Raw genomic sequence first — 23,559 nt, 5'->3', positions numbered from 1 at the left:
TTGACGGTGTTTAAACGGCCGTTTGACGGAGTGTTAACGGTTCGTTAATGAAAGTAACGTCGTCCAAAGACACGGTTGGTTTGTTTCATTTTGGTTTTTGAGCGAAGCCTAAAAGGCTAAAAAACCATAGAGCCAAACGGGATTTTGAAGGTGACGATGCTCTCAATCTCTCAGGTGCCGAGTTTCTCGTTAACCTCCGTAAAATCTCTTCGCTCTCCTTCTTCTTCTTCGTCATCTACTCTCTCTGTCTTCTTCTCATTCTTCCCTAAGGTTTCGAGATTCGTCAGAGCAAGTTCCGGAATCCCCAATTTGGCCGCCTGTAGTAAACCAGAGAGCATCCCGAGAGTCAATAACGCCGGCCTCAAACTCGAGGAGACAGTCGAAGCCGCCGTTAAAGCGAAGATTCGGCTTGATTCGTGGATCTCTTCTCGTGTCCATGGAGTTAGCCGAGCTCGCGTACAGTCCAGTATTCGTCTGGGGCTCGTCAGCGTCAATGGTCGGGTCGTTGATAAGGTTTGTCTTCTGGTTCGATTCTTCATTGTTTACTTTCTCTTCCTCTCAATTACGATTCTCTCTCTCTCTCTCTCTCTTCCAGGTTTCGCACAATGTAAAAGCTGGCGATGAGGTCAATTGTACGATATCAGAGCTTCAACCTTTGAAAGCTGAACCTGAAGACATACCATTGGATATAGTTTATGAAGATAAACACCTTCTCGTTGTTAACAAACCAGCTCACATGGTAATCGCAATTTTTCTTGATACTAAGCTTGTCTATTTGGAATCGCCATCAGGAGTAGAAATTGCCAGAAGTATGAATCTCTCTCTCTCTCTCTCTCTCTCTCTCTGATGTTTAGGTTGTTCATCCTGCGCCTGGAAATCCTACTGGTACACTTGTTAATGGCATACTTCACCATTGCAGCCTTCCCTGTGTTGCTTATTCAAACCCAGAAGATGATTCCGATGAAGAAACTTTGTCAGATGATGAAGAGATGACCTCTTCTAGTTCATTAGCTGCGTCTGTTCGTCCAGGTATTGTTCATAGGTTGGATAAAGGGACAAGCGGATTGCTCGTTGTAGCCAAGGTAATTTAGTGTTGTTTTTTCTTCTTCTTTTGGTGGCTGCTTTACGTACCACATTTCTTGCTTCTTCTGAGTTTAACGGAAAAGTGTTGTAATGGCAGGATGAACATTCTCACGCTCATTTAGCAGAACAGTTCAAGCTACACACAATTGAGAGAGTTTACATAAGTCTTACTTCTGGAGTTCCTTCTCCATCTCAGGGGCGTGTTGACATTCCAATTGGTCGTGATCCGAATAATCGGATCCGTATGGCTGCTATACCTGGATCATTAAGCCGTGGAAAGGCCCGCCATGCTGCTAGTAGGTGATGATGAGCAGTCTCCATAATCACTATGACACTGCATCTCTTCTTCAGAACTCTCATGAGAAGAGTCTATCAAGAGTTGTTAAGTGATACTGGAATCCTCATCTATCTTATCTTTTATGTTCTCTTTAGGTATAAAGTAATTGAAACACTTGCTGGAGGCGGCTCTGCATTGGTTGAGTGGAGACTGGAAACCGGTCGTACCCATCAGGTAGTCTCAATGGGAAACTCTCTCCATATGAAGGAAGAACTCAAAATCTATAAACTGTTTCTTTGTTGTTTCACATCTATGAATCTTCATCTATTTGATCCAGCTGCCTTGAAACTTGTGATCACTAAATTGCCTTTCTGTTCATCGTGGTTTGAAGTAGATACGCGCTCATGCTAAGTATATGGGAGTTCCTCTGTTGGGTGACGAAGTGTATGGTGGAACGAAAAGCGTGGCTCTTTCTCTTCTGCAGAGACGAGTCTCCCGCAGTGATCAAGAACAGATCCTCGAGCTGGTTTCCAGAATGGATAGGCCTTGCCTTCATGCTATAGTTCTGGGGTGAGAGAACTTGAATATCAATCTTATATTCTCGATTCAAAACTTAGGAGAAAGAACCAGTTAGTAACTGCGTTTTTTTTGTTTACTCTTGTGTTTTTTTCTACTTAGATTTGAACATCCGTGCACCGGGGAGGTTGTAAAGTTTTCATGTCCACCACCTTCAGATCTTGCAGAGATAGTAGGGCTGCTTCGTAGAAGCGGAAGAGAAAAAGTGACCCAACTCTCTGCTTTTTTTCTAACCTTCATGCCTTGGGAATTCTTGTTTTCGATACAAAGATGTTGGTTATGCTGAAACCTCCAAGTCTTGGTCTTGCTTTTTGCAGGTGGAATAATCTCTCGACGTCAGTGTTTTACTTCCTCAAACTCAATCCGTCGTCTCTGCTACGACCTCCACCCTGCAGCGTAAATCTTCATCTTATGCTTCAGCTTTGCTTAATTTCACAATGCTAGGGGGTTGGTTTGTGTTTAAATTTGGTCGCTCATCGTTTGACACATTGGAATGCCTTCTGTCCCAGGTTTGAAGGAGATTGCAGCTCTGATCGATACTGTGTCGTATACCAAAGGTGCGTCTCACCGTGCGGCTAAATACTTGAGGAAGAAAACGACGAATTCTAGAACCTTAAGTGAATATATATACTTTTTCCCATTTATGTAAATTCTGTAGACTTTCCGTGATGACATTAGTCTGAAGTTCAAGGTTAAAGAACAAACCAAAACCCAAACATGATAAAAAAGAGCCTCTTAAATCTGTTCAATCCTTTACATGTCAACAAACACAAATAAATCTTGATTAGAGGCGAGAAAGAAAACAAAAAAAGAAAGGGACAAGAATTCGGTCGGCATTTGAGTTTAAAACTTGAACATTCGTGTACATTTAATCACTCGAATCACAATTGATCGCTTCGTCGTTTTTGCTCAATCATCTCTCTTTGCTTCTCCGCGAGCTTATCTAAAGCAGACGAAACCGCGTCGCTTCCACCGATCAGCAGCCGCGTGATAACCTCTGGATCCGTCTCAAATCGCGCCGCCTCGAACTCTTTCCTAGCGTTCTCTCTCAGCACGTCTCTCCACAGGTTTCCCCTTGAATCCGTCCACATGTAGAACCGAGTCGCGCGGAATATGTCTCTGTACAAACTCAGCGCCTCCCTGCGCGTGCTCGTCAGGCGCCGCCTGTTCAGAAACTCGGCCTCATCGTCGTCGATTTTTGGTTTCTCTTTCTTCGCCAGGTGTCTATCGAGTAGCTCCTCCATGGTGTCTGGACCTTCGTGCAGGAACCGCTTCGTCGATAAAGCGTCGCTCCGAGCCATCAGATCTAGACGACCTGACAGATTCCGCCATTTCTGAAGCTTCCCAGCCATCGTCTCTCTCACAAAACCAACTACATTAGAGAAAATTTTCGTCTCCGAGTTAGAACAACATTTCCATTTAGCAAACTGAGCTCAAATGGCTTGTAAAGCTTACTGGGCTTATTCATACGGCTATATGGGCCCATTTGTAACCCAGATGATTGGAAGCCTGGAACATAAATCGCATACACTTCTAAAACGACGTTGATTAGATCAGATCAAATTTGACGTCAATTTTTCCATCAGGCTCCTCTACTTCTCCCTCTTAACCTCTTTTGTTTCCAACTATGACAGAGAGTTTTCATGAACCGACAGAATCTAACGATACAACTCTCGCACGTTCATATGCAGTCTTCCCATCAAGAGGACACACAACACATCAAGACGAAAGAACAATGTCAAATACATTATGTTTTAAAGCTAATTATGTGTTTAGTTTTTTTAAAGAGTCCTTTAACCGTCTTTGTAGCTTCTGCTTAAGATGAAGGTGATGCAATGCTAGACTCTTCAAACGAGAATCCTGATCAACTTTGTGCTCGAGCTCTTTCTTGTGTATCTTCTTCGTCTATCAATTGAACTAAATTCTTATTTTTAGCCCGAATCTGTGACAGACATTCAAGATCTTGACGTTCTTCCCAACAACATCACTTTGGTAGTTATCTTCTCTTGCAACAATTCATAAAGGGAACTCGTCTCATAACTGAGTACCCTCAAAAGATAATCATTTGTTTCGATTGTTTTTTTAATAAAAAGTACTCATTTGAGATATGAGAAACTCTATGGATGACTGGCAAGGAGAAGTTGTATACTCTAAAAATGAGTCACACAAATTCAGGGATGGGAGAAGATGAATCAGCTCTTTGTCGAAACTCTGTATCAATCAAACAGCTCGAGCACAAAGTTGACCAGACTTTCCATTTGGAGAGTGTAGCATTGCACAGTGAAGTTACTTGCCCGCATGGTAGCCATATCTTCAAACCAACTTTAATGGCCTTGCATGTCCAACATCTCATCGAGTCCTTTAATCCTCTCTAAACCTTCACTGATCAGATACCGAATCTTTTGTTTGTCGTTGCAGTCTCTGTTCTTTTCCATCTCTTGCCTAATAGTCCCCTTCAACTCCCCTACAGTTAAAAAACACAACACACTTGCAACATTAACACGAAATTCCCTTCATGGACTTTGATTTATGACTACAAAAACTGATGAAAACCATGTGTGGACTCTTCAAAGTCCCCAGCTATATATGAAATTCGATAATTTTCCTTCCTAGCATTCTAAGCAAAACCAACCCAAAACCATAGATTTCGATAAGGGGATCTTCTCGAGATCTTGAGATTTCCTCCATATCAATTAGATTCATGGTGAACACCACTGATGAGATAATCGTGTTCAGCCATTTGAATAAAATGAAAACACTGACCTCTAACATGAACAGGAGCTCTATGAGCTATCTTCAATGCTTGCCGGTAAAGTGTAAGCACTCGAGCCCGGAGAATAAAGCTCTGCAAATCTAAGGAATGAGCCATAATATTATATATCCACACCTGTTCAAAGTAAGAGAATTTACGCTGGAGAAGGATCGATTCAGAAATCTAAATCGAAATCCAAATCTAGGGCAAGTTCCCAAGTACGCTGTCTCAAGAGAACAATCAACGAAGAAGAAGATGGGAGGAGAAGAATGAGACACGTGAGAAGCACACGATGACTTAACAAAAGAAAGTGATTTACTTTTTTATGTCCGGGTTTTGGTTCAAGTTTCTTGGTTTTTGAGTCTATTGGATTTACTGTAGATTGGTTTGGCACGATTTTAGTGAAATTTAAGTTTTTGGGATTATGATGGGATCAGATTAGGTGAAGATGAATTATGAAGGATAAATGGTATTTGTATGTGTCTTTTCTCTAACCGTCTACTCCTAATCTATTTTTTTGTATCGGGCATAACTTTACTTGCATAAATAGTTTACATTTTGATTTATGATTACTTGATTAGCATGTCATTTTATATTGTGAATCGTAAAAACCAAAAAAAACTAGCAAGAAACGCACATATATGGAACTGTTACCACATAAGCAAAGAGTTCGATTGATTATTGAATGGTCCCAAGTACGGGAATCCCTCCTAAGTCCTAACCATCACAGTATTAACTTATATAGAAAACAAATAACAAATTTAATTAGGTAGCTATTTAAAACAACAACAACAACAACAAATTAGGTAGCTTATCATCGTGTTTGCATAAAACTTAGGAGTTTAAATTTTTAAATCAGTGGAGTAGATTGTAGACAGCTGTGCGTTTTCCATTATTTTGGTCTATTTCGTTTTTGTCACATTTTAAGCCTAATTAATAATCGCTTACTAGTCTGTTCGTGCCTCGATGGACTATTCGTCGATTTTTATATTTTTGGACCAAGGATTAATAATCTTCGACTAATCGCACGAAAGAGTAAACTATAAATATTAACTAATTCCTACCTGGGTTTACTACTTTAATAACTTCACACAGACACAATTACTGGAATGTGTCAATGTCCAAATTCAACTCCATCTTTGCTTTTTTTGTTGCTTCAAATGTTAATATTCATTATAATAAAAGTTGGTGTGTTACAAAGAAGTTCGACCTATATATTTGTTTCTTTGGCAAAAAAAAAAAAAACAAGAAAACAATGGAGTTGGGACAAAATAGTTTGTCTTCGTGGGAGCCAAAGGGCCATTAAGTTTCCAATACTCCATATTTGCTTGATTATGGTTTCTGAATTTAAAATAATGATAATTGAATCCATGGAAGATAACAGATATCAGACTGGATGGAATACATTTTTGTTTTCTTTCAGTTTGCTACAAATACAAGACTTTAATTCTGTGGGACATTTGTAAAAACTAGTTTCAACGACTTCAGTCACTTCAATGCATTGTTGTATGAGTTCTAACTTCTACCTTACCATATGCCTGAATTTTTTATTTTCATTTTTTTGCATGTGGATCCCAACTAATCAGTAATCACCACATTTTCAAAGTAATAATATTTTTTGGATTGTTAAGGCCCACATTAAAGTCAAATTAGTAATGAAAATAAATAATCGGCGTCGAGAAAAGGAAATTTTACTTTGCCCTTTAGCTGGTAACAAAAAAGATGAAACTAGCAACAAACAACATGCCTTAAACATTTGATTTTTGGGAAGTCGGCCGTATAAACACAAAGGTCTTCATCACTTTTTAGCTCACATTTGACCAAAACTCCTCCAATCCAGGCATCATCGTTGACTTTTTCAAACTTGTTTCCTCTCTTTTTCCTTCGTCGACATCAAATACAAATAACACCCTAGAAAAAAAAAACAAAACAAAAAAAAAAACCCCAGAATTTCCTATCTTCGGTGGTTTTGCTGTGAATCAATGGACAATAAACAGCATACTTCAACTTCAAAGCCAAAGAGCAAGAACAAGCTATTGAAGATGCTTCCCAAAGCGATGTCGTTTGGACATCGCGTACCACCGTTTAGTCCCGGAAGAGATCTCCACCACCACCACCACAACAACACGACGTCGTTCTCCAACAAAGCGTTTTTCTCCGGTCCTATGGTTCCTTTGGTTCCAAAAGCGGCTCGGGTTCGAAGAACCAAAACCGACACCGTTTGGGACGAACCCACTTCCCCTAAAGTCTCCTGCATCGGCCAGATCAAACGCGTTAAATCAAAACGCTGCTCTCCTAAGAAAAACAGAGCCGTTGCGTCGCTGATTCCCAAAATCCCCAAAACGTCGTCGTCGTCTTTAGCCAAAGAAGACGAAAAAGGTCGACTTTCCAAGATCAAGCGACTCTTCTCGTTCTCGGCGACCGGAAGAGGACACACATCTAGAAAATCTCATCCCTCTGCCGCCGGCGCCGCCGCGACTGAACATCCGGTCACGGTGGTTTCCACTACGGCGGTTCCTTCTTTAGGTCAGATGAAGAAATTCGCGAGTAGCCGAGATGCTTTAGGGGGATTTGATTGGATGGTTGAGATGAAAGAGGACGAAGAATCTCCGGCTGATCATCGCCGTGGTTACTATTCCGATGATGAGAGGAGAGGAGATTACATGAGAGACGACGATGAAGAAGAAGAAGACGACATCATTATCCCGTTTTCAGCTCCGTTGAGTTTGAAGCCGAAGCAAGAAGTTAACTTGTGGAAGCGTAGAACCATGGATCCACCTGAACCACTTCATCTTCAAACATCTTGATTATTTCCTTTTAAAAAGATACACTTTTTTTTTTAATCTTTCGATATATATAAAAATTACTGCAATTCAGATTACATAATGATCATCACACACAGTGAATCTGGATTTTGTATTGTGTGTATATGTTGAATGGTTGCTGATGATCACCATTTCCCTTCTCATTAGTTAGTCTTTGTGAATATTTATCTATTTCGGTTTAGTTTTGCTATATGCCAAATTAAATATCTCTCACTACATTCTTAATTACAGTTTACAGTTACAGATAAATTTTGTTTTTCTTGAGTGACAATGTGTATGACAACAACCAATGTCTTCCCATCACCCTTTTGTCCAGATATTAAATGTGAATATCAATGATTCTTTATGTAAAGGAATGATACGAGATCGTCATTGCGTAGGTACAAAATCAATTAACACATCTCATTCCCTTACCGAAAAACTCAAGTTCCTTCAAAATTTCCGTGCCTTCAAAGTTAAAACAGAGATCATACTCAAATCAAGAATCACACCTTTCTTTTTTTCGCGTTTTTCAATATTAACGGGTCTCGAATGGTACAAATAAAAACCCCCCCAAAAAATCATTTTTCTTTTTAATAAATCGAGGTTTTGATACAAATTAATAAGTGACACGAACGCCGGAGTACCGGAGAATCTCACCAATGAGTTCACCTTTACCGGAACCAACATACCGGCCACAAATGTCGCCGTCTCTGATGAACAAGAAAGTTGGGACTTCGATAACATTCATGTCCTTGAGAAACTCCATACAGCTATCGTTCTCGTCCCCGTTCATTCTAGCAAACACGACCGTCTCCGACATCGACCGGGACAGCTTCAGTACCGTCGGATAAACCTTTACGCAGGGGCCACAATGTTTCAGTCCCACGTCGAGCACGATCAGCTTTCCTCCGGTTCGGTTCTCGTCGATCAGCTTCTCCACGTCAGCTCGTCCGTGCAGCTGCACCACCGCCGAGTGGTTATCGCCGTAGTATAACACGTCTCCCATTAACTGGTCTGGTCCAATCCCTGCAATAAATAAAAAAAAAAAGTTCGAATTATTTGTACATAACTATTAGCAACCATTCTCTTACAAATCGTATTGAAGTACACGAAATTCGTATATGTTTCTAAACGTGATCGGTAAAACTAATTCAGTAATTCGTATAGTTGTGCAGTTATACTGATTTTTCCTTTTAAATTTCGTTATAGTTAGTGTTACGGCATCAACAAAATAACCAAATAAATAAGTAAAATAACCATAGTAAATCGTAGTCAACATGCTTGATCAATGACGAAGTGCGTTTTTTTATAATATTATACTCTCTCCGTTTGAGAGTGTGACATGTACAACTTTGTCCCTTATTAATACATTAAATGATTTGTTTTTATCTAGTAAATACATTAAATTAATAAAGTTAAAATTAGAATATTGTTTAAAATTTTGCATTGAAAATATAAAACGACACTCTTTGTAAAACCAAAATAATTTTTTGTGAAACAAAAATAAAACCCTAAAACAACACTCTTTGTAAAAGGGAAAGATTACATACTAATAATGTGCTAAAAAATTGGTGGAAGTTGAGAGATTATGTACTTTTTCCCTTAATTTGAGAGATTATGTACCTTTATTTATTTTTCCTTAGTTTGAGAGTTTTGTCCAACTAATCATGGGCAGGTCTGATTAAATAGAGTTATCTAAGTAACAAAAGGAATCGAGGGGGAAAATCGAAATCACCTTCTTCCTCGTGTATTTTCTCCATGCTCTTATAAAAGCTAAAGTGAGGAACTTTCTCGATCTTCTCTCTCCGACAGAGCTCTCTGGTCTTTTCTGACTCATCACCCATAATGAGCAAGAAAACGACATCGTTACAGGTCCTGCTCAGATCCACCATAAACGGATAAATCTTATTGCTCTGATCACTCTTACTCGTGGCAAACTCCGCAACTACAAGCTTGTTCTTCGCATTTTTAAGCGCCTCGTCGAATTCCTCTCCGCTATGAATCTTTTGAACTTTCTCGTCCTTTGCCGCCGGTGAACCCACCTTCCCCGGAGACGCCGCACCGGCCTTGACTTTCACGGCGGATAATCTTCTTCTCGATGGAATTCTTATCAAGCTCTGTTTCAGGAGCAGAGAGTTGGGTTTGGGGTCAAAGAATATAAAGGAGGAGGTCGAGGCACCGGCGGAGGATAGCCGTGGGACTACGGTGGCGATTGGTTTGGCTAAGAAGTTAGCGACGGTGGCCATTGTGGGAGTGTGTGTGGATTGGTTAGCAAAAAATCGGTGAATGGTCTAATGTGGATAGATGTTTTAAAAGGGTTTCGATAATTTGGGTCCACTTATTTTTATTGTGTGGCTCTCGTGTTCGCTTTCGTTTAGATTTTTTTCTTGTGTGGAATAAACGAATATGTGATTTTCTAGAGATTGCTGATCCTAAAAGCTATTGAAGTGATTTCGTTTAAGTTGTTTGCATAAAGACAAATATTTTGGAAATTCCCACCGCCAGCCAAGTAAGACTAATAAAACCGGTAGAATAAATTGGAGATTTTATTTTACGAAAGAATCCAATTGTATTTTCGATCCGGTAACTGCTGAAAAATGTATCCGCTCAAAAGACAGAAAATAAAAGCATCAGCTGTCAAAGTTTGGACATTTTCTCAGCTTCAACGCAAAGGTCCATTGACTGATAGCATGTATACGTGTATTACTGTTAATCGCTCGCACGAATCTAAAAATATTTCCCCTTCTGGTGGATGTGAGGCAGACTAATTAAACATGGGCCTTTAAGCCTGTCTTGTAAGAAAGCCCATTATAGTTTCAGCCCAGACTCTAGTTTACTAATTTTTTAGTCAATGCACAAAATTACTCATATCACTCTAATTGTTGAGAAAAAAAATAAAAATAAAAGCTATCGTTTTCTAGGGTAAGCCGGAGTGCGTGCGACCACGCTGCACCCACTACCGCAATGCGACAACACCATCAACCTAAAAAATCAATAATCAGTTTTGAATATATTAATTAGTATATATTGGACGGTTGACAGTAAAAATATATACGTATCGGACGGTCCACAATTTCCACGACCACTCACTAATAAAGTAACCCAATGTCGACACCTAAACACAACATTAATCTACCAAACTACCCCTTCTTTTTTAAAAGTAAACACAACACGTGGTAGCCCCGTGTTTACTCGCCGGCGGTACCCTCAGCAGATCTCTACCGTCCATTCTATTTGGATTTTAGAAGTTAAAACTAACTACTTTGTACTCCGATAGAATCGTCCAAATCGGAAGGGATTTATCCATTCATCACTTAACACCAAAAAATAAGAGTACACTGAACAAGAAAGTGATATTAAATCGACACGACAAATGATTCGTCAAGGGCCAAACAGGAAACTGAAAGAAGAAGCCAAAAACACAACAAAAAAATAAGGAAGAAGAAGAAGATTCTCATCATTCAGAAGCTTTCTCTGGTTTTCTACAGAGAATCATATGCATCGGCGTAAAGATTCCAGTCTCACCTCCTCTAGTCAAATAATCAGCAGTCTTAAACAACATCTCATGAACATCAACGGTTCCTTTAGGAGCGATCCCAATAGCAGAGAGAATCACAACCACAACATGATTCCTCCAATAAGCAAGACGACCCATCTTAAGCCGACTCCACCACGGTTTAGCCGGCGGTTTAGCCAAATCTTTCTCTTGCACAATCTCAAACCCGACTTTCCTCGCCGTCTCAGCGATATCAGAATATCTTCTTAGACCCGGAAGAGCATCTCCTCTCTCGATCCCTTGAATAACCTCCACGTGTTCTTCGTCTTCGTCTCTGTATTTATCAGTGGTGACCCATTCGTAAGAAACGTACATCGATCCCGGTTTAATCACTCGAAAGATCTCTGCGTAGACTTCTTCTAGCTTGGGAGCGTGACACGTGGCTTCGATCGAGTAAGCACCGTCGAACGTGTTCTCATCGAACGGCATCTGTAAAAAGTTACCGCAAACGACGTCGCATAGAGAGTCTAAACCTGCTTTCTTGTTGTGGAGCTTGGCTCGTTTCACTTGGTAGTCGTTGATTGTGATTCCGGTAACATGGGCCTTCGAATGGGCCGCGATGGCTCTCATGGGCCCACCGACTCCACACCCTGCGTCGAGGATCTTCTGTCCCGGTTTGACTTTGAGTAGATCGACGGCCATCTCTTCGTGGATCCGAGTTTGGTCTTTGTGGGATTTTCCGGGGAGAGAAGGAGAGAAGTGGAAAGATTGTCCCCATCCCCACTCGTAGATGTCGGTGACGAGGTTGTAGAAAGTGTCGACGAAGTCGGGGACTTTCTCGGCGGTTTCGATCTCTTTTGGTTTGCGGAAGAAGGACCAGTATTGGTTGTAGTTGTCTTTGACGTTCTCGGCGGAGATTGAGCCGCCGGAGAGATCTAAGGCTCGTTTGCCTTTTCTCTCTGCCGGACCTAAGACGCAGACGAACCAGTAGATGCCTCCGGCGACGAGAGCGGCGGTGCAGTAGAGCGCCACCGAGTCCATCTTATTTTGTTTCAAGAGGGAAACAGAGAGAAAGGAAGGAGACAGAGAGAGAGAGAAAGAAAGAGAGACACGTTGAGTTTACGACTCTTTACTTCTAACGGGGTTTAATGGTTTTTATGTGCAAATATGTATCGAAGGAATATCCAGTTTAGAATCTTGATAATAAAATAATCAGTTTTGGGAAATATAAGATAAAAGAACTCCTATGGTCTATACTACTGTCTATATAAATTTAATTGTCTGCACCATCTAACCATTGAGTACAATTTCACTAATTTCAAAAAAAAAAAAAAAAAATCTGTTATAATAAAAATGATAACCATTACGATGAATTGATTTGTCGATAAGGTTAAAAAAAAGGAAAACAAATTATGCCAGATGTTAGTATTGATTAATTGATTTGTAAAAGTAGTTTTCTAATGTTTCTTCTTATGTCTATATATACATAATACATGTAGGTCTTCTTTTCTTTTTATGTCTTCTGTGATCTTCATTCAAGCTTACAAGCATTTTACTGCACGTTGTAGGGTCAGGCCAGCTCTATGGAAAAAGTCTCCGTACAATAAAGCTTCATCGTTATACTTATACGGTTATACCTGGTCCAGGATCCGTGAGCGCATAACAATAATTAATTACTATTAGCTAATCCACGGAATATCAAATTACTGTTATAATTAAATAAAATGATTTTGGTAGATCGGTCATAGCACATGACTCATATGATCGTATCATAATCACATGACGATGTGTTATATAATCTGTCTGTATGTCAAGACGAATCTTTTAATCGCTCGATATTACAGCTTTGGTTTACATAGCTCACGTGCTCTTCTTGCGCATAAGAGATATTAAATGTATTAATGATGACAAGTTCGTTATACTGGCCCAATTTTATCATATTTTACGAACCCGATATTATTTTTTTCAAATTATTCCAACTGTATATCATATAATGCACAGATGACATCGATCTCCAGCTGTTATATTCGACCTGGAAAAATGATTGAAGCTCGTCGAAATCATGATTGATAACATCTTATAAAAAATTGATACACAGGTAAGAGTGATGATGATTACAAGTATGTTTTCACTGTATCTTTCTCTAAAACACTAAATGTGACAACTGTCGAGAGTTTTTCTTCTTTTTTTTTAGTTTCTCGCATTAGTAATGTAAATATTCATATGATTTGTTAGACTCTAAACGCCACCAGCCTTGATCACGATCAGAGAAATTTGGGTTAGCAAAATGCCTTAGAAGCAGACCTTCTCATCGAAAAGGAGAGTTTGGTTTCCGTATATATATATGACACGGAACTAGGATTAATGTAAAACCAACCTCAACAATGACCGTGAGTTTAAATGTACATAAGAATTAATACCAATCGATATAGCTTTTTGTTTGTTTACATGAAACAAACCAGTAACTCTAGACAAATAACATTATATAATTCAACGCTTTCTTCCAATTAGATATTCTATATCGATTGTGACTAAGCTTCTACTCGGATCAGAATCTCTCCGACAATTTAATTGACGGTGAGTTTGCCGACCATACCAGCACCTTGATGCGGAACACAATAGAAACTGTAAGAGCCAGGCTCTGTCAAAGTAACCTCGTACGTCTCTCCCGGACCATTAAGAAGAGCTTGCTCGTCCATGGAGATCTTGCTCGCGTCTACACCACTCGGTATCTCGTCTTCGTCGAACACCACGTTGTGTGGGAACCCTGCGTTGTTCTTGAACACGATTTTCTCTCCTTTAGCCACCGTGAATTCCTTTGGTTCAAAAACAAGACCACCGTCGTCTGATCCTAGAAGAACCTCAATGGCCATCGCATTCCCGGCCAAAGCGATGGAAGCTGCCGTTGCCACGGCGATGACCCCGAAATCTTTGAGAGAAGACTTTACGGCGAGCTTAGGCAACTTTGCGGTGGCGGCGGAAACCGTCGTGGATTTGGAGCTGAAAGCGAGCTTGAGTCCGGTGAATGTAGGGATCGCGACGGTAGCTGATGTTGTAACCGAGGCCATTTTTGAAATTTTGTTTTATTGGTGTTTTGGTAGTTTCTTTTAATTACTAGAAAGAAGAAATGAAAATATGGGAGTTGATGAGATTTATAGAGAAAACTTTGGATTTTCTTTGCCAAAAGGATTGTGAGCAAGAGAAGTAAAGAACAGAGGGTTTTGTGAGGTTTATGTGGTGAGAGAGAATTAGATAGTTATTTTATCTGCATGGAAATGCTGTGATTGGCTATCTTAGATGTTTGGGTGGGACGTGTCAAAGTTGGATAAATTTCGTTAAGTGAGATATTGGATAAGCTTAGGAGACTTTGAATATTCCGGGAGTTCTCATTCGTTGACTTGGGGACCAAAATCAATTTGGAGTTTTCCAGTGCCGTGGAGTTAAGAGAGATGAAAAGAGTTCAATCAGTGTTTAGTGTTTACTAATCAGTTGATACCAAATTTACAGATAGAAGATTTATTAGGATCAACAGCATTTATTTATAAGGTTGTTTAAGGATGAAAGAGATAATTATACAAATGGAGATATTTTATTTATATGAAACACTTACAAATTACAAGGAGAACACTCAAAGTTTTCTTTTAGACTCGGTAATTAGCTTGGTTTATGCAAACACCCAAACCTCTTATTTATAGTGATATAATTGATATTTATCTTAAGATTATTACATACGTGGATACCTAACTTAGAGTTATTGGATATATAACTTTCTCATCCATAAATATTTTACTTTTTTTTTAATTTAATATATGGATTATGATGTTTTACTTATTCAACATGTCCATCTTTATTTATTATTAATCGAATTGAAGCTATTAACATTTTTTCATTAGGAAATTTACAATCAATATTTTGTAGTAAAATCTATTTTCTTTTACTTTTTCAACGTTGTAGAATGTATCAAAAGCTTAGAAAGATGTTATCCAAACAGTTTTCCAGTTGCCGGGAAGGAGGAAACGCCCGGTAAAACATTAATCCGCAAAAGAGACGGCTAATCAATTATATTGTCAAGTCGATCTACCTTACAAATGGGCCTCACAGGGCCTAGTTTGTCAACGACAACTACAATAACGGGAAGTTAGAAAAGACGACGAAGCATCCGATTCTCTAAGAAAGAGACGACGAAGAACAACAATGACCTGCCGTTTAATATAAACCACCTAAAAAGCCCTGCCGTTTGTCTCCTCAGCAACCCTGAGCCTTAGCCTTTCTCTGTACTCGTTTAACTCCCTCTGATACCTCTCCTTGTCCTTTAATCCAATGTCCTGATAAACCTGCAAACAATTTACAAAAAAAAAACGGTTAAATAATCGGTTTACTATATATAACCTTTGATCCCAAACAACTTTCTAATCAGATCATTTGTTACCATTCGTTCCTCAGTTGAGAGATTACTCCACGACTCGCCGATGATTTTCGTAAACTCTCTTTCCTTGTTTGGATAAAGAGACTTGAGCTTGCAATGTTTCTCCGCAAAGAAAAAATTGTAACCGCTCCGGTTTGGTTTCGGGTAATTTGGGTCTTCTCTGCGTCTGCTTCTCCGTCTTCTACCCAAACGGCGACGTCTCCTCCCACTTTCCACATGAGGTGTTACGGCACCGTTTAGATCAGCGACTGGTGACGGTGGGCCGGGTTGGGCCGAGTGGTAAAGCACGCCATTAAGAATCTCCGAGCCCAACTTTACTTTTACCAGATAACCACAATCGAATTTGCCTTCTATTGTACCTATGGCTGTAAAACTCGAAGAACCTGTGCCATGCAATCATTAATCACCAAGTGCATACATTATCTTATAAAATTTCTTATATGTGAACCATATCTTATAGCTTCCGGTTTGATCCACGTCGTCGGTTTATTATCCAACAAAAGCCAAATAAATTTGCATCAAACATAATAACAGTGGGACCATTATGATTTAGATTATATATTTGAAAAGTATTGAGAAATTGAGATAAACACAAAGATTTTTGATAAGTACAGCAGGCTAACTAGACAATCATCAGACAATCATCATCCGAGTGCCCCTAGATATAAGTTACACTTCTATATAATTATCAACTAATTTCTTTAATGATTTTTTTTTTTCATAATGAAATACATCATATAAAAAGAAGAGTATCCTATGGTTGAGAATTTGTAACGAACCTTGACAATGTGGATGAGAATGATTATATCCTATGCTTGGAGGAGTATATTCAACGAGAGCCATTTCCTTGCTCGTTGAAGGATCCTTGACATGAAACGTAGCTGCGATAAAATTGACGTGTAAGACAAAAGAAGCACTTTAACCAAAAATAAAAAGACAAAAGAAGCACTTGTTGTTTCGTTTACATGTAACACAAATAATAGTCGCTAAATAATTTAGAGTTCCAAGATAATGATAATAACCATAGAGATAAAAATGACGAATCAAATCGGGTGAAACCAATCGTGAACTCCCACGTATGTCGTAAAAATGTGTCCCACGACCCATGACTTAGCACTTCGAATTTTATTTTTAATTATTTAAAGTTAATTTCAAGCTTTTAAGATTACTCAATGGTATACAAAAACGTGTAGTTTCGAGTCTTAAGGCATTAAAGACAACATCAAGAGAAGTCTACAGATTGGCATTTATCAAACAAGTTGAATTAAACAAATCTATGAGACCTAGTTCTTTGGAAATAAATAGAGAATATAGTGAAAATATAAACCTGTGGGATGAAGAAGAGGACCACGAGCATTGAAGAGATGAACTTGTTCGTAATGGAAAAGAAGATTGAGATAATGTTTCCTTAAGACAAAAGAAGCACTTGTTGTCGTCGGAGAGAATCTAAACACTCCTCCAACTTCCCTCCATTTTTTCTCTGTAACTACCTTTTGATTTACATGCATTTACAAAACAATATTTAAGACTGAGAGTAAATTACCATTAAAAAGAAATTTGAATTGAAAAAGAAACAATAGAGAAAAAAAAAAAAGAAACAATAGAGAAATAGAGTGTTGACCTTTTCGTAACCTCCCCTCCTCGTGACTTCCACATACAAAACATGCAAATCCAGTTCTTTTCCTCCAATCACAGGAATCCTTGAATAAATAGTTTTAAAACAACGTATATAAAACAAGAAAAAAATAACGATAAAAAAATACAAAAAGTAAGAGAAGAGGAAGAATAATGGTTACATGAATTTGGTGGCCAGAATGGAGTGAAACCGCCTAAGAGTATCCCAGAAGAGAGAAAGATCTTTAACGACATCTTCATGAGAAGCCAATGGTTTTGGGTACTCTTTAATCTTCGCCGGCGACGTCGCCGTCGTTTCTACCGTCGCCTGAGACGGCGTCGATTCGTTTCCCGAAGACATCGGGTTGGAGAGGAGAGACTAGAATATTTTTTTTGTGGGAGGGTTTGTTTTTGTTTTTTTGTCTGGTCTCTCTTTTTTGGTTTTGGTTTAAGGAAGAAGAGAAAGATAACCATTCAAGATAAGATTTGTGATTAAATCAGAAATAAATAGAAATATAAATTAAATTTTGTTAAGGATTAAAAAGTAACGGACGTGAGTATTTGTCATTTTCTTTCTTTTGTGATTTTAATATATACCACAAAAGAATGAAAGATATAAGGATATTAAAATTTGAAACTTTGAAGTTGTTTGTATACTTTGCTTTCAAAATTATTGTTTTTATTTTCGAGGCGTTTTGAATGATATTGCTACTAATATGTATATTAATTAATTACTTTTCACAGGTTATTAATTCTGATATTATTGCACCTCACCTACTTTAGATAGATGTTAAGATTACGAGCAGTCGGATATAGTCACATCTTTTTCTTTCCAAAGTAATCAATAATTTTTTTTAAAAAAAATCAATTTCTTTGCTAACTGTTGACATGAAAATACCAATAATTAAAATTTATAAAAATTAAAACATACCGTCATGCTTTTTTACCGTTTTTGACGGAAATTATACTTTTATTTTTTTGGGATAAAATGTGAGTATAACTTATACATTCGAAAATTCTTTCTAAAACCTCTGTATATTGTAATGATACAAATTAGGTGAAGAATTGAAACTCGTACGATTTTTGGGGCATTTAAAACCTCTGTAAATTGTAAATTTGTCACTGTTGAGTATTGACATGCATTGGTAAGCAAAAGTTATAAAGTAGTACTTATTAGTGCAGACGAAGATAGGAGTCACACCCTAAAACTCATCGGGTCAATCGAAGTCTGACATTTTATTTACCCTAAATACCAATTTATTATAATCAAAACTCAAAAGATAAATGATAAAAACAAATACTAAAAAGAAACAATAAAAAAAGTGATGGGCCTTATGGTTCGGAGAGGCTGACGTGCGATTAGGGATTTTATTGTTCTGCTCATATGTAACGTCACGTCTCAGCCTGTAGATTCGGTTCCACGTTTCTTCCTCTCAATCTTTCTCGTAATTTTTATTCTTTAAAGTTTAAACATTGTTCAAATAATTTTCTCCCATAAAGTAATCTTTAGATGATGATGACAGTGAAGGTCTTTGGCGTTGAACAGAACACCAAATCACCGTATTACCATTTTTAAATAAAACAATTTAGATTAGTACTATTACCGTAGAAGAAATTGTGAAAAACAATTAAAAGTTACAGGATTCGTGTTAATCACTGAGGAAAAATACTCAAGAGCACAAGCAATGTTGAACCTTCAATCTAACCCCAAGATGAGCTAAGCCAGAGTTATGGTCTCTAGGGAAGTCGTGACTTGAGAGTTTTCATCATTTTAGTTAGAAACTACGACTGGCTCTGTTGTGTCTTGGGTTTCATAGACCTTATAGACAAGAACTTGCTGTGTTATGTCCATGACTGCCATAATTTAGGTCAGGATAGTTTCTATAGTTCAAGGAATGCAACCAAAGAGCCACGGATCCATATTTTCTCTCGGCAGAGCCAATATGAGAATAGATGTACTTCAGTTTAAATGCTTCAGCTTCTTCCTTGTATGCTTCCATGGACACTTCCTCATGACTGTCTTCAAATTTTGTGTTATAAGACGTGAAGAAGCATTCATCGAGGTAGAGTCCAACTTCTGGTGCCATTGGTACAGTTATATTCACATCCCTGGTTACACAAGTTTACAAAATTAGAATCAAAACAGAACAAAACTATAGACATGCGAGCTTTAAACTGAAAACGTAAAAAGAACGAAATTGCTTACTTGCTGAAAGCAGTCTGGATTAGTGATTCAGGAGCACAGTTCCTCATGATTGCAACAGCAAGACCCATCATCTTCCGGATCTGATGAAGCATGAAGCTTTGGCCTATAACTTCACACTTGATGAAGTCAATCCCATCAAGGTTAATGACAGTTTTCGCAGTGAAGGAGATAATGCATCGCTTAGCAGCCGGGTCATCTGCTTTCATTCTTGTAGTGAAGTTGTGGAAATTATATGACCCAACATAGTAACTCAGTATTCTACTGAATCTCTCCTTCTCCTCGTCGCCATAGCAAAACTTACTCTTTGTCTCCTCAGCCATTTTAACTCCTTCACCGTTCATCTTCTCCGCAGATTCTTTTTTACAACCATCTTCATGTATCCTAGCTACTTGAACATCATCTACTAAGCTTAAGCTATTTTCTCTATTAGATAAGTCAAAACTCAAAGCTTCACTCTTCATCTCAGTTCCTAATTCACTAGATTCTGTATCAAAATTAGTGCTTTTGCAAATTGCGGCAACACCAGGGATCTTATTCTTACGACCTCTCTCTGAACACTCGAAACACTTTACATATTCCTCTCCCGAACCCAAACTAGCCATTACTGCTTCTCTATCACGATGCGAAACTGGATCAAGAGCAAACACTGGAATCAGATACACATACCTCCTCCGATCGCACATCTTCTTCGAGCTAAACGATCGGGATACACGCTTGTAGCCAAACACTGTGATCTGATCAGGGAGGTTGGAGTTGAGCCGATCCACGAATCCAGGCGGGTCAACGTAGAAGCGACCGGAAACAACTTGTCCCACAGCACTCACTCCTTTATCGGTCCGTGCAGATCGTGCGAAATCGTATAGTTTTGGCTTTCCTCTTTCAGACTCTGATACAGCTCCGGCATGGAACAGGGCTTCTTCGAGCTCTCCTTCAATGGTTTTCGCGCCCGGATTCCTCTGCATCCCTTTGTATCCTACACCGCAAAACGCGAAAATAATGGCGACTTTTCTGCGTTTGTATTTCGGTATTCGAGGCTCCGTGCCGTCTCCGCCGCAGGACAAGTCTGTTTCGTCGTCGGTGGTGGTGGTAGACATTTTTCCCAGACTTTCTCTGCTGCATCCAATTCCACACCAAAGTCAAAACCCTAGACGACGACCGATGTCAAGGTGTCAACGACGCCGTTTTAGCCTCAAACCCCTCTAACCGGGCCTTTAACTTTCTCTTAGATATGATGAGATTTCATCTGAAGCCCAAGAGATACTCCATATCTCTATTAGCGGGAATTCGGGACCATACAATTTCACATTCCTGTGTGTTTATCATATGCTTGATCGTGCTAAATTCCAGCATTAATTATTGTATTTGCAGAGTGAATTTTGGGAGTTTTTATGAACTTAGCAATTTAGCCTATTCACTATTTCCAATCTCTGAAATTAAGCTAGTTCACTCTGCAAATACAGAATGATAGACCAATGAATTACAGTTTCCCAATGAAAAGAGCAATAACATTATTCAGGATAATTATAAACATTAAAATTCTATTTTAAAGTGATTAATGTAGTGATTTGGATGAGCTAATTAGAATGATCCAGCTAATTTGATTGAACGAGTTGTTATTAGTCTGGGTATTATGAATGAAAATATAGTCTGTGATAAACATGAATCATGAATGGCTCCTTCTTAAGCCGTGGAATTAACACGATTTCTCATCAGAATTATAACCATACACGATGAGTACTAGGAATCCTTTTTGGTCTCTCTCAGGTTTTGTTATATTCATCCAACTATGATCTGGTGGTGGATTCAGTTCGCATTTGCAATCTTGCATCAGAGAACAGTATATTGAGTGGAGTGTGGTCGAAATGTTTTCTATTTTATAATGTAATAAAGCTGTGAGTTTGATTTCTAAATGCACAGCTTTTTGTTAATTAATTGCTTGCTTGCTTCACGAAGGAAACACTTTTGAAATAAAATTTACACGTACACACAGCAAAGACAAAAGGACAAAAAATATATGTAAAAAAAAAAAACACTAAAAAAGACGTCCCTCTCTCTCTCTCTCTCTCTGTGTGTGTCTGAATATCCCTTGCTTTATGTATCGCTCTTCTTAAATCTTAGAACTTTAACAGCTTACTGATTCATTCAAGATGAGCAGCGACGGAGAATTTGGTCGCATCCGGTGGCTGCTAGGTTTCGGTTTCTTCGTTCAAGGATTTAGGGGCTTCCCGTGGCTGGGAGCCAATTTCTTCCTCACCGATGAGCTCCGTGTCAACCCTTCAGTGTTGCAACTTCTCCAGAACTCGGCGAATCTTCCAATGGTTGCTAAACCCATCTACGGTATCGTTTCCGACGCTGTCTACTTCTTTGGCCAGCATCGAATCCCTTACATCGCATTTGGAGGTATGCATACGACCCCAATCAGAGTTTTTAATATAATTGTTTGGACTCTGTAAATTGAGGAAAGTGGTTTCCTTTAGGTTCTTTGACGTGATCTGAGCCTTTGATTTAGTATATTGTATTAGCAGAAGATCAATAGCTGACTTAGCGAGTTGATTGAGTTTTGATCGAGGAAAATGGCCTCTCTCTTGTGGCAATGTAACTCATTGATTTGGAAATGTGATTCAGAGTTGATTGAGAAAAACATTGGTTTCTCTGGAAATCGGTGTATTCTTGTGGCAATGGATCTTCCTAGTTTGGAATTGCGAACCAGAGTTGGTTGAGAGAATTAGCATTCAGGTGTTGGATTCTGTAGTTTGTTCCTTGCTTCTCTATATTCTTTGCCGTGCTTTGATTTGGAAAATTGTGAACTAGAATTGGTTGAGAGTTGATTGTATTTCATTTGTTAGTGATTTTAATAGTTACCTGTTTCTCTGTAAATCTTGCTTACCTCTCACTTTTATTTTTCTAATTGCAGCCTTGCTACAAGCAATCTCATGGCTTGCTATAGCTTTCTTGTCAAGATCAAATGTGTCAATCTTAGCCTTGTCACTCTATCTTCTCCTTAGTAATCTCGGTGCTTCGATAGTAGAAGTAGCAAACGATGCCATTGTTGCCGAGGCCGGAAAGCAAAACAACCCTTCATCATCATCACAAGTCTCTTCTTCTTCTTCTTCTTCTTCTTCATCTGGTGAGCTGCCTTCGTTTGTTTGGATGGCTGCTTCTCTTGGTGGAATCCTTGGAAACCTTTTAGGTGGTATTGCCATCAAAACGATTTCCGCTCAGTCAACATTCCTCGTGTTTGGCTTTCTTGCTCTTGTTCAGTTCTTTGTAACCATAAACATCCGAGAAAAGTCTCTTAATCTTCCTAAAAACCCATCACCCTCTGGTATCAGAAATCATCTCTCTGACCTTTCACGTGTGTTGAGGAAGCCCGAGATTTCTTACTCCATAGCCTGGATCGCTTTATCAACAGCTGTAGTTCCTGTCCTAACAGGGACAATGTTCTTTTACCAAACAAAGTTCTTGAAAATCGACGCGTCACTTGTAGGAATCTCCAAGGTGTTTGGTCAAATAGCATCGCTCTTGTGGGGCGTTGCGTACAACCGTTGGCTCAAATCCACACCTCCCAGGAAACTGATCACAGCCATTCAAGTAACGATTGCTGTTTTCGTGATATCTGATCTCTTGTTCGTGAAAGGCGTGTACCGGGATTTGGGTGTGCCGGACTCTGTATATGTAATCTTCTTCTCTGGAATCTTGGAAACTCTGTTTTATTTCAAGACTCTGCCTTTCACCGTCTTGATGACACGGCTATGTCCTCCTGGATGTGAAGGGTCTCTCATGGCGTTTGTCATGTCAGCCATTGCACTCGCCTTCATAGTTAGCGGATATCTTGGAATCGTTCTCGCATCATTCGTCGGCGTAACGGTGGATGATTTCTCGGGTTTTACTCGTGGACTCGCTATCGAAGCGATCTGCGTTGGAGTTCCTTTGGTCTTAACCTCGTGGATATACGATGAAACTGAAACAAAGGAGAAAGTTAAAAAGAAAGAATGAGTTGTTTGTGTATATAGATTTCTGTGTGACATTCTTTGTGGTCGGAGGTTTCTTAGTTTCTCATCGTTTACATAGTGGAACAGTCACTTTGATTTGGCTTCACACAAACCAAAATCTTGTCGATTGTAGAAGTATAGAGTACTTTGTGTATTTGTGACTATTTCATAGTGATTATACTCTACTGGTTTATGTTCATTTCATTGATTTTCTTAATTGTTTTATCATCTATGAGAGACAAATATATAATATTGAGAAAGTCTCAAAAATGATCACACAAGTTTGCAAATTTTGTCATCTGGGAAGGAAACAGAGAGAAGACAAATCGA

The 23,559-nt window shown here is 38.9% G+C and overlaps 10 protein-coding genes across 11 annotated transcripts; 3 read left to right on the top strand and 7 right to left on the bottom strand.

Moving 5' to 3' along the window:
- The first annotated feature begins 115 nt into the window (after positions 1 to 115).
- Positions 116 to 2,746, top strand: LOC18008636 (RNA pseudouridine synthase 2, chloroplastic). Of its 2 annotated transcripts, XM_006390182.2 has the most exons (9): positions 116 to 513; positions 596 to 739; positions 855 to 1,082; positions 1,181 to 1,383; positions 1,516 to 1,594; positions 1,755 to 1,930; positions 2,039 to 2,141; positions 2,254 to 2,332; positions 2,446 to 2,746. In XM_006390182.2, exons 1-8 carry the CDS (start codon positions 157 to 159, stop codon positions 2,260 to 2,262), a joined length of 1,299 nt encoding a protein of 432 aa, XP_006390244.1. In that variant the 5' UTR covers positions 116 to 156; the 3' UTR covers positions 2,263 to 2,332; positions 2,446 to 2,746. The 2 variants fall into 2 exon arrangements, with proteins under 2 accessions (XP_006390244.1, XP_024012727.1); XM_024156959.1 differs by having other exon boundaries at positions 2,039 to 2,332; positions 2,446 to 2,653.
- On the bottom strand, positions 2,673 to 3,435 carry LOC18008646. Its single transcript, XM_006390181.2, has one exon. It carries the CDS (start codon positions 3,286 to 3,288, stop codon positions 2,818 to 2,820), a length of 471 nt encoding a protein of 156 aa, XP_006390243.1. The 5' UTR covers positions 3,289 to 3,435; the 3' UTR covers positions 2,673 to 2,817.
- Positions 3,436 to 4,068: 633 nt separating this feature from the next.
- LOC18009336 lies at positions 4,069 to 5,019 on the bottom strand. The gene is made up of 2 exons (XM_006390180.2): positions 4,700 to 5,019; positions 4,069 to 4,400 (listed from the first exon to the last, which is right to left on the bottom strand). Exons 1-2 carry the CDS (start codon positions 4,803 to 4,805, stop codon positions 4,261 to 4,263), a joined length of 246 nt encoding a protein of 81 aa, XP_006390242.1. The 5' UTR covers positions 4,806 to 5,019; the 3' UTR covers positions 4,069 to 4,260.
- A 1,373-nt stretch (positions 5,020 to 6,392) lies between these two features.
- On the top strand, positions 6,393 to 7,652 carry LOC18009132 (uncharacterized protein At1g76070). Its single transcript, XM_006390179.2, has one exon. The coding sequence runs from the start codon at positions 6,671 to 6,673 to the stop codon at positions 7,493 to 7,495; it is 825 nt and encodes a 274-aa protein (XP_006390241.1). The 5' UTR covers positions 6,393 to 6,670; the 3' UTR covers positions 7,496 to 7,652.
- A 331-nt stretch (positions 7,653 to 7,983) lies between these two features.
- Positions 7,984 to 9,794, bottom strand: LOC18008468 (thioredoxin-like protein CDSP32, chloroplastic). The gene is made up of 2 exons (XM_006390178.2): positions 9,231 to 9,794; positions 7,984 to 8,521 (listed from the first exon to the last, which is right to left on the bottom strand). The coding sequence occupies exons 1-2, from the start codon at positions 9,739 to 9,741 to the stop codon at positions 8,112 to 8,114; spliced, it is 921 nt and encodes a 306-aa protein (XP_006390240.1). The 5' UTR covers positions 9,742 to 9,794; the 3' UTR covers positions 7,984 to 8,111.
- Positions 9,795 to 10,781: 987 nt separating this feature from the next.
- On the bottom strand, positions 10,782 to 12,193 carry LOC18008260 (24-methylenesterol C-methyltransferase 3). The gene has a single exon (XM_006390177.2). It carries the CDS (start codon positions 12,030 to 12,032, stop codon positions 10,953 to 10,955), a length of 1,080 nt encoding a protein of 359 aa, XP_006390239.1. The 5' UTR covers positions 12,033 to 12,193; the 3' UTR covers positions 10,782 to 10,952.
- Positions 12,194 to 13,336: 1,143 nt separating this feature from the next.
- Positions 13,337 to 14,213, bottom strand: LOC18008091 (plastocyanin). Its single transcript, XM_006390176.2, has one exon. The coding sequence runs from the start codon at positions 14,057 to 14,059 to the stop codon at positions 13,559 to 13,561; it is 501 nt and encodes a 166-aa protein (XP_006390238.1). The 5' UTR covers positions 14,060 to 14,213; the 3' UTR covers positions 13,337 to 13,558.
- A 729-nt stretch (positions 14,214 to 14,942) lies between these two features.
- LOC18008027 (high mobility group B protein 9) lies at positions 14,943 to 17,479 on the bottom strand. Its single transcript, XM_006390175.2, has 6 exons — positions 17,214 to 17,479; positions 17,039 to 17,117; positions 16,745 to 16,907; positions 16,197 to 16,298; positions 15,421 to 15,800; positions 14,943 to 15,325 (listed from the first exon to the last, which is right to left on the bottom strand). Exons 1-6 carry the CDS (start codon positions 17,390 to 17,392, stop codon positions 15,212 to 15,214), a joined length of 1,017 nt encoding a protein of 338 aa, XP_006390237.1. The 5' UTR covers positions 17,393 to 17,479; the 3' UTR covers positions 14,943 to 15,211.
- Positions 17,480 to 18,621: 1,142 nt separating this feature from the next.
- Positions 18,622 to 20,355, bottom strand: LOC18008089 (tRNA pseudouridine synthase A). The gene is made up of 2 exons (XM_006390174.2): positions 19,238 to 20,355; positions 18,622 to 19,140 (listed from the first exon to the last, which is right to left on the bottom strand). The coding sequence occupies exons 1-2, from the start codon at positions 20,329 to 20,331 to the stop codon at positions 18,852 to 18,854; spliced, it is 1,383 nt and encodes a 460-aa protein (XP_006390236.1). The 5' UTR covers positions 20,332 to 20,355; the 3' UTR covers positions 18,622 to 18,851.
- A 938-nt stretch (positions 20,356 to 21,293) lies between these two features.
- On the top strand, positions 21,294 to 23,428 carry LOC18007910 (probable folate-biopterin transporter 7). Its single transcript, XM_006390173.2, has 2 exons — positions 21,294 to 21,637; positions 22,152 to 23,428. Exons 1-2 carry the CDS (start codon positions 21,385 to 21,387, stop codon positions 23,231 to 23,233), a joined length of 1,335 nt encoding a protein of 444 aa, XP_006390235.1. The 5' UTR covers positions 21,294 to 21,384; the 3' UTR covers positions 23,234 to 23,428.
- The last annotated feature ends 131 nt before the right edge of the window (positions 23,429 to 23,559 follow it).

The sequence above is a fragment of the Eutrema salsugineum genome, unplaced genomic scaffold (assembly GCF_000478725.1).
Source record: "Eutrema salsugineum unplaced genomic scaffold, Eutsalg1_0 scaffold_9, whole genome shotgun sequence".
Classification (NCBI taxonomy): domain Eukaryota; kingdom Viridiplantae; phylum Streptophyta; class Magnoliopsida; order Brassicales; family Brassicaceae; genus Eutrema; species Eutrema salsugineum.
Note: the sequence above shows the minus strand (reverse complement) of the source record. Positions and strands in the feature narration are given on the sequence as shown.